This window comes from Crinia signifera, chromosome 3 (assembly GCF_055691185.1).
Source record: "Crinia signifera chromosome 3, ASM5569118v1, whole genome shotgun sequence".
Taxonomy (NCBI): Eukaryota; Metazoa; Chordata; class Amphibia; order Anura; family Myobatrachidae; genus Crinia; species Crinia signifera.
Window position 1 is genome coordinate 314777674 of NC_139219.1, and position 9539 is coordinate 314787212.

The 9539-nt window shown below is 49.7% G+C and overlaps 1 protein-coding gene across 6 annotated transcripts in view; it reads right to left on the bottom strand.

Annotated features, from left to right (window-relative positions):
• TDRD6 (tudor domain containing 6) overlaps positions 1–9083 on the bottom strand; it is a 46388-nt gene extending 37305 nt beyond the window's left edge. The window contains exons 1-5 of one of the 6 annotated variants that reach the window (XM_083178673.1): positions 3499–9083; positions 2795–2887; positions 2402–2494; positions 1569–1661; positions 1094–1183 (exon numbers count right to left, since the gene is read on the bottom strand). In XM_083178673.1, coding sequence (XP_083034799.1) covers positions 1094–1183; positions 1569–1661; positions 2402–2494; positions 2795–2887; positions 3499–9001 — 5872 coding nt within the window. In that variant the 5' untranslated portion in view covers positions 9002–9083. Of the gene's footprint in view, positions 1–1093; positions 1187–1568; positions 1662–2401; positions 2495–2794; positions 2888–3498 lie in introns of all 6 variants that reach the window. The other 5 variants (XM_083178675.1, XM_083178672.1, XM_083178671.1 and 2 more) reach the window with 5 other exon arrangements.
• Positions 9084–9539: the final 456 nt, after the last annotated feature.

A 9539-nucleotide genomic window follows, 5' to 3' on the forward strand; every position in this document is an offset into this window, starting at 1 on the left:
TGTCCCCCTTACTTTAGTGGAGCCATATGCGGTGGAGCTGCGCAGGCGGCGACTGCGACGCTGTATGGAGGGAATTGCTGTGAGCGGCTGGGAGAGGTCGGGCGCCGTGAACGTGTTCCGGGCGCCGGAGGCCACAGCACTGCACTTCTGGTGCTCGCCGCCCGACCTCTCACGGAACAAGTCAGATGCCGGAACGCGTCCGACATATGACAGAGTGAGTGAGAGAGGGCAGAATCCTCTCCCCGCCTGAGATCTCTAGGCCGTACCCCGGGTCGGGAACAGCCGGGCAGCGTCTGAACAGGTGCTTAGACGCTGCCCTTCACTAGACTGAACAATCCCGAAATCCGAGGATTGGATAGTCCAATCCCGGGATTGAATAATCCAATCCCGGGATTGAAATCTCGGACATTTTGTGGCCAAATCCCGGGATCCCGCCGATCCCGGGATTGGCGACCCTACCACAGGGTCCACTCACACAACCGGCACAGTGGAGTGTACAAAATAGAACATTACGTAAAGCGTCCCATCTTGGAACGACTACAGTGCTGTCAGATGGGGGATTTGGGAGAATAGTTAAATAAGAAAACTAAATTACTTTAGCATGCAAGAGGATTTGTTCGCCGACATGTCCTCTCGCATGCCTCCGCTAGCAGGAGAAATTAATTGATGTTCGCCAACCATCAAATGATTTCTAGTGCCTTTGCCTGCCCTCCCTGCCCACAAAGAATGGCCCGACGAGTGTGTATCTACATCCAAGAAGCTTTCACCCCCCTCCCGCTCGACTATGGTGTGTATTCAATTTCGGCCAATATTTCCGACAGTGGAAACACTCGCCATCCCGGGCCGGGACTCGCCTGCTGCAGATTCCCCTCCCTATAAAGGCGAGTATGTATTGTCGGAAACGGCTGTCGAGTCTGTATCCGCACCATTTTAGCTGATCCATGGACTTTCCGACACTAGGAACATTGATTACCGACTAATGAGAAGCTGTCGGAAGCCAGCGAAAATGGTTGGGATTACGACTGTCTGAACGTTCCAACAGTCGAATCATGAAAGCTATAGTCACAGGTAATTTTAGACCATGATACAGTACCAGAGTCCTTGTGGAGATCACTGTCCTCAACAGCAGGTCCCGAATCCTCTGCAGCCACGTCTACCCGCATGGAGTGAAGCAGGTCTGTTGCTTCTGTTTTAAAAAACAGAAACAAGAAAATGTAACAAATTGTAAGAAGCACATTATTATAAGAAACAAATTTAGAGACGGGAGAATACAGAGAGAGTGCAAGAGACTGAGCAGGAGAGACAGAGAGCGCCAGCGCGCGACAGAGCCAGACAGCCAGCCAGCCAGACAGGGCCGGACAGCCAGCCAGACAGACAGGGCCGGACAGCCAGCCAGACAGACAGGGCCGGACAGCCAGACAGAGCCAGCCAGCCAGGGCCAGCCAGCCAGACAGGGCCAGCCAGCCAGACAGACAGACAGGGCCAGCCAGCCAGGGCGAGGGGAGGGAGAGTCAGAGTCGAATCATGAAAGCTGTAGTCATAGGTAATTTTAGACCATGATACAGTACCAGAGTCCTTGTGGAGATCACTGTCCTCAACAGCAGGTCCCGAGTCCTCTGCAGCCAAGTCTACCCGCATGGAGTGAAGCAGGTCTGTTGCTTCTGTTTTAAAAAATAGAAACAAGAAAATGTAACAAATTGTAAGAAGCACATTATTTTAAGAAACAAATTTAGAGACGGGAGAATACAGAGAGAGTGCGAGAGACTGAGCAGGAGAGACAGAGTGCCAGCGCACGACAGGGCCGGACAGCCAGGGCCAGCCAGACAGACAGGGCAGGACAGCCAGGGCCAGCCAGACAGACAGGGCAGGACAGCCAGGGCCAGCCAGGCAGACAGACAGGGCCAGCCAGCCAGACAGGGCCAGCCAGCCAGGGCCAGCCAGCCAGACAGACGGGCCAGCCAGCCAGACAGACAGGGCCAGCCAGGCAGGCAGACAGACAGGGCCAGCCAGGCAGGCAGACAGACAGACAGGGCCAGCCAGACAGACAGGGCCAGCCAGCCAGCCACAGCCAGACAGGGCCAGCCAGCCAGCCACAGCCAGACAGGGCCAGCCAGCCAGACAGACAGGGCCAGCCAGCCAGACAGACGGGCCAGCCAGCCAGACAGACAGGGCCAGCCAGGCAGGCAGACAGACAGACAGGGCCAGCCAGGCAGGCAGACAGACAGACAGGGCCAGCCAGCCAGACAGACAGGGCCAGCCAGCCAGACAGACAGGGCCAGCCAGCCAGACAGACAGGGCCAGCCAGCCAGACAGAGCCAGCCAGCCAGGGCGAGGGGAGGGAGAGTCAGAGTCGAATCATGAAAGCTGTAGTCATAGGTAATTTTAGACCATGATACAGTACCAGAGTCCTTGTGGAGATCACTGTCCTCAACAGCAGGTCCAGAGTCCTCTGCAGCCACGTCTACCCGCATGGAGTGAAGCAGGTCTGTTGCTTCTGTTTTAAAAAATAGGAACAAGAAAATGTAACAAATTGTAAGAAGCACATTATTATAAGAAACAAATTTAGATACGGGAGAATACAAAGAGAGTGCGAGAGACTGAGCAGGAGAGACAGAGAGCCAGCGTGCGACAGAGCCGGACAGCCAGCCAGCCAGACAGGGCCGGACAGCCAGCCAGCCAGACAGGGCCAGCCAGCCAGACAGGGCCAGCCAGCCAGACAGGGCGAGGGGAGGGAGAGTCAGAGTCGAATCATGAAAGCTGTAGTCATAGGTAATTTTAGACCATGATACAGTACCAGAGTCCTTGTGGAGATCACTGTCCTCAACAGCAGGTCCAGAGTCCTCTGCAGCTTCGTCTACCCGCATGGAGTGAAGCAGGTCTGTTGCTTCGGTTTTAAAAAATAGGAACAAGAAAATGTAACAAATTGTAAGAAGCACATTATTATAAGAAACAAATTTAGAGACGGGAGAATACAGAGAGAGTGCGAGAGACTGAGCAGGAGAGACAGAGCGCCAGCGCGCGACAGAGCCAGACACACAGACAGAGAGAGACACAGACAGAGAGAGACACAGACAGAGAGAGACAGAGACACAGACAGAGAGAGAGACACACAGACAGACAGAGAGAGAGAGAGAGAGAGAGACACAGACACACAGAGACACAGACAGACAGAGACACAGACAGAGACACAGACAGACAGAGACACAGACAGACAGACAGAGACAGACAGACAGACAGACAGAGACAGACAGAGACACAGACAGACAGACAGAGACAGACAGAGACACAGACAGACAGACAGACACAGACAGACAGAGACACAGACAGACAGACAGACACAGACAGAGACACAGACAGACAGACAGACACAGACAGACAGAGACACAGACAGACAGACAGACAGAGACACAGACATAGGAAAAAAAAGAAAAAGAACAGGAAGATTCTTTACAAAGAATTATATTTATTTATCAGTAAATTACGGTCAAATCAACTCACCTTTAACATCATCTGTGCAACTTTGTATGTCATCATCACCAGGAGGACAGACTCTCTCACACTTTGAATCTTCATTAGTAATTTGGAAGCGGTTGGTAGGTGCTTCAAGGAAACCTTCTGTGGGAGGCCGATTTTCTTCAAAATCCGTTTCAGCCAAGACAGTATCATCTCCTATTTTCCAAAAACGTCTCATTTCCTCATTGAAGTCCATGTTATTATAGTTAACACTTACAAATGCTAGAGGAATCAAGTGTGGCCCATCGTGGATTTCATGCACAGTTACCTGCAGCAGATCTTCTGAAACTTTTTCATAGAAATAATTTCTCCCCTCTGAAGTCCAAGTTCCAGTATTAAAACCTGCAAGGCAGCAGGGAAATGCTTGAGCAGGGATTTCAAGAAGTGTATCCGAAAGCTTCCTTATTCGATCCACAGTAATATGGTCTTCGTTACCATAGTCGATAAACCTTACCGTCACAAGACCGGCCTCGAGTTTGGTAACGGTGGCCCTGTACCAGTTATCATCCTCACTATACATCACGTTGCATGGGCTGCCAATCTGAATTGTTTCAACAAAGTCTTCATCTTTAATGGATTGTTCTCCTGCCTCCTGCACTCTACCAGCCAGGGAGTCCATATCTGCAGATGATAACTGACACCAGAAATATTCAGGGCTATCCACAGCGCTGGCATAAACGTTTATCATTTTACCAGGGAGTGGTAGGTTCCATGTGAAAGACTTAAAAGATAGAACTTTTTCCTCTCCAGGTTTCTCTTTACGGGTCATTTCACCTGCCTCATCACTAATATGTTCCTCTAACAAGTGTCTACCGCTTGAGGCAAGCAAATCATTAAGGCATCCTTGTTTGTCATGAAGCATTACATCCCATTTAAGATCATACTGTTTCACAAACTTGCAATCTAACTGGAACTCACAAGTCCGTTTAGAAAACTCACTTAGCAAATCCTCCATTGTGGGCGTTGGTTCCACACCAGCCGGTCTGCTTAGAGAGCAACGAACACTCATTATAGGGATAGAGCACAGTTTAGGGGATAGTCTATAGGTTCTACAGTTGGAGACTGATGCAGTGTTGCCATAGTCTATGTACTGCACTTTTAAACCTTGCGCGCTTTTACCGGTCACCACTGCTCGATAATAGAGTTCATCTTCTACAAAATAAGCACAAACTACGTCTCCTACATTGATATCTTTTTCAGCAAGGACCTCTAATGTACTCCAATCATTTAACAGAGCTGAAAGCTCATCCAGATGGTCATCCTCAGCAAACTGTACGTAGAAGTCAAAAACAGTGTTCGTGTGGGAAATGTACACAGACCTCTTCATCCCAGGGACGATTTGTCTTCTGGGCATTTCATTGAACTTCGTTAGAGGTGATTTTGAGGTGGAGTTGTGTTTATCTGCAAATGTAGGTGGCCTAGCTGCAGAAGACTTGTTTACAAATGGAAAAGTCTCTCGGCCCAATGTTCTTTCTTGGTATGAGCCACTGGATGGAACAAATTTGGATGGCCTTTCTGCAGAGGACTGGTTTACAATTGGCATGTTGTCTCGACCCACCTTTCTTTCTTGGTATGAGCCACTGGATGGCCCAAATTTGGACTGTCTATCTACAGAGGACTTGTTTACAACTGGCATTGTATCTCCACCCATTGATTTTTCATGGTATGAGCTACTTGGTGGATCTCTCCGATTCATGGATTCCTTTTTTTGTGAACTGAATTCTTGAAACCTTGGAACAGTGTAATCTTTGTTCTCCGTTCCATGTGCGGCAGGTACTTTTTGGGGGTAAGCTGTGCCTGGCTTTTCAAAACCGACCATTTTATTGGGCTCTCTTGGCAGTAGAACTTGTCTGTTGCCGTTTCTCTCCCTGGTGTCCACATTATTGAATGGTTTTTGAGAACTGTAATCTTTAAACCTTGCACCAGTGCGATCTTTGTTTTCCACTTCACGCTCAGCAGAAGCTTGGTATCTTGGGTAACCTCTGTCCACTTTTTGCACTGCTAAACCCTTGGCAGAAGGCATTCCATTATCACACTGATTGACCTTGCTGTAATTGATTCTCTCTTTGGTGTCCACATTAATTAATGGATTTCTAGATTCAATCGACTTTACAATGTTCTCCTGAGTATTTGATGCAATTTTAGGCACTTTCAAGCCCAGTTTGCTTTTAATAGTTGCATTGATCTGGCGAGATCCATCGTATAACTCGACCAGTAACTTCCCATCAGCATCTTTTGCCACAACAACCGCCCTTAAAGCTTTGCACAGTACAGCTTTCTCGAACCATGACACAATTTCACCTGGAACTTTAGATGGAATATCAGGCAAGAAGCATTTGATTGCCTGCATCGGTAAAAACATAAGTTCAAGTTCACGACTGGTAATTGGTAAAATGTCATCTTTAGCCACTACTTCCACGTTCCCAAAATCTACAAAGAATACATCAGCTGTGGCCTTTCTGTCAGAGCGGATAAAGCCACGATACCACTGTTGGTCACTGAATTTTGCAAGGCACAGGGGCCCAGAGTCATGAGGCAATTTTAAATATTGAGTTTTTTTGCAAACTTTCGTTACGGCAGATGAAATCTTCTCAATAGTCTCTGTAGACCTGGAAAGCTGGCAGTAAAATTCCAAAGAAGGGTTGACATGAGTAATAAAAATCTCCTCCTCATTCCCAGTTTTAATGCCATGCATTGAATAATAGTACGAATGAAGCTGCACAGATGGTGCCAGTGTTTTTTCAAGTTGGCGAGTTGCAAATACTCTCTTGACCAATGTATCACATAAACTGGAAAAGGGACTGGTCAGATCTACAATATTAAATAACATTTTATCCAGTGATGCAACCGCAAAAACTGTGCAGTGGAATTCAGACATTGAGGCTTCACGTACAAACTCATGAAAAACCTTAGTGGCGTAAACATCCCAATAAAAAGGATTGCTACCTACAGGGGTAACCAGGTTGTAGACACTACACTTGAAAGCTTGAGCTTTCAAATGGAAGAAGTCACTCTTAATTGCACGGAGATTTGCTACAGGGACATTATCTTTGTTTCCATAGTCAACATACAGCACTTCCACATGATCTGCCTTGGAAATACTTCTTGGGATCTCAGTGATAAAGGCCCTGTACCATATTCCATTATCTGGACACTGTGCAAGACAAGCAAGATTCCCACTCGCATACGGACACACTTCACTCGCGCAATGGTTCTGTATGACCTTCATTAAGGCAGATAGTTCTGATAGATACACAGTGTTTTGACACCAAAACAAGCCAGGGTTCTCTACATAGGAGACCAGCACCTCAATTCTCGCACCTGGTTCAAACAACTGCTCTTCAAACGGGGAGTAGTGCAGTTCTTCTGTATTATCTTCACTTGGAGGAGCGGCCGCAGCTTTTTGGTTTGATTTGGAAGGTACTTGATTTAAAGTAGAGTGGATGAATGCATTCTGTCCCAATTCAACACTCTGAGCTTTGACATTAGATATCTGGACAGCTGGTTCAAGTTCTTCATAATGGACATATCCTGCATTGCACAATAGTCTACCCACACTTCTCTCCTCTATTCTAGATTGGTCCAGAATCTCAATAGTGTACTTCTCAGCCTCTTTAGATACCACATTAATAACAAGCTTCTTATCAAATACAGCAACTTTAAAAGCCAAGATGGAATCGTGACTCCAGGTATCCTCCAATGGGTAGATGTCAGCAACACAGCACCTATTTGCCATGGCCGGCAGGTCTCTAAATTCAGCAGGCAACTCCTTGACGTCAAACAAGTCTACCACGTCCGTATTCCCATGATCTACAAAGTATAATGTCACCTTCTTTTTTTCAACAGACATGATTTCCGCTCGGTAGTACACATCGTCTTTGAACTTGGCACAGCATAGCTGGCTAAGAACAGGTTTTACAATAATACCCTCTAATTTTGAAGCTTGGGAGTACCTTTTGGTGATGCAGTCGACCATTTCCTTGTGTCGTACAGAATACTCTTCAGTTCGAATCCAAAAGTTTGAAGGATCAATGACAAAGTCCACCATTGCGTCGTAAAAAGCACCAATTTTTAGCTCCACTGTGGGAAACTTGGGCACATACAAACTTGGCATACTATTATTAGCATGGTCTTTAGCAGGTTCTGTGGTGGTCAGTGAATCCCCCTGGCAAGCCTTGATGTTTTGCGCTCGCATGCTATACAAGCAGTTAATGTTAAGTCCATTCTCAGCAAACAATGTGATGACATACAGGTGCTCAAAGGTGTTGAAGAACTCGATTTTAGCAATGACATTCTTTTCGCACAGAAAAGAGCGGAGTTCAAAAAGCAGAGGTGGGTACCAGTCATCAGAAACTCCGTACAAAGAGCAGCGGAAGGTGACCACTGGCATGCGGAAGAAGTCCACCGCAAGGTTGCGCACGTTGGTCAGGGGGACAACCTCTCGGCGACCCCAGTCGACATGGATTACTGCAGCCAGCTGTTTACCTGGGATTATTTCCTGCAGAAGCGATCGGTACCAGTGTCCATCTGAGCCGCGGGATGCACATGGCTGACCCAGAGGGCAAGGCTGCTGAACAATAGCATCTCCAGAGGCGTTTGGACTCTCGTAGAAATGATCCATGGCCTCTGCGAGCCTCTGGACCTCCTGCGAGAGGCTCTTGAGCTGGCAGAAGATGTGCTGAGGGTCAGTGACCTGCGTCACCACCACTGGCTCCGTCACACCGATCTGAAGTTGTGGGTAGAAGTAGTCCATAGCCACACCTTGCCAGGGGACTACTGGCTGCCTTACAATGCTCATGTTGAGGGTTGACGGCTGGTGGGCCTCTGCGTTCTCCGGCCAGTGGGCACTGCAACCGGCCTCCGCGAGACTGCGATCAACCAGGGCGCGGAACAGGGCTTCCGGGAGGGTCTTGGCGAAGCCCAAGTCCAGAAGATACTTGCCAACGGACAGGGGGTCCAGGAGGACTATCCCTTGGGGGAGGAGGAGATCCTTCACTTGTCCTTTCACCTCCTGGCCCAGCAGGGAGTGGAGATAACTAAGGGCCCGGTTGCTCCAACCCTTCTGCTCCAGGGGCACCAGGTTGGCCAGGACACAGCCCAGTGCCTGAGGGGGCAGCTGGAAGAGTGATGCCGGAGCCGGGCGCAGGGTGTCGGGGCGGGCTGTGGCCTGACCCCCCTTGTCCAACAGGTAGACTCTGTACTCCGGGCCCAGGCGCTGGGTCACCTTACAACGCAGCCAGTCACCAGTCCCTTCCTCCTCTTGCACCAGGCAGTACTGCCCCACAGTCGGGGTGCACGCTCGCTGTTCACTCGCTACTGCCGCCCGGATCTCCGCCCGCAGCCACCGGTGCTCCTCTTCCGCCCGCTCCCCGGCTCTCCCCCACACTCTTACCAGCAGGGCCTCTGCACTAGCCCGCACCGCCGTCACACGCAGTCCCAGCACCGAGCCTGGCACCGGCAGCCCAGCCTCTGAGTGCAACATCAGCATGCTATCAGCGTCTCCAACTCTCCCGCCAACGGCGCTCAGCGCGAGGGAGGGCGGCGGCCTCGGTGACGTCACCCAGCCAGCAGCCTGCTCAGGCCGACACAGAGCGGCCGCTCTGTGACCTCTGTCTACAGTTGCAACTTGCTGCTGGCGAACTACAAGTACAAGCGCCGCAGGCACTGAACCCTGATTCAGACCACTTCATCCTGAGGTGCCTGTGGCTGGGGGACTACAAGTACATGCATTGCCAGGTACAGGCACCCACCACTGACCCAAACCAACTAACCCTGAGGTCCTTGTGGCTGGGGGACTACAAGTACATGCATTGCCAGGTACAGGCACCCACCACTGACCCAAACCAACTAACCCTGAGGTCCCTGTGGCTGGGGGACTACAAGTACAAGTACAAGCATTGCCAGGTACAGGCACCCACCACTGACCCAAACCAACTCACCCTGATGTGGCTGTGGGACTACAAGTACATGCATTGCCAGGACAGGCACCCACCACTGACCCAAACCAGCTCACCCTGAGGTCCCTG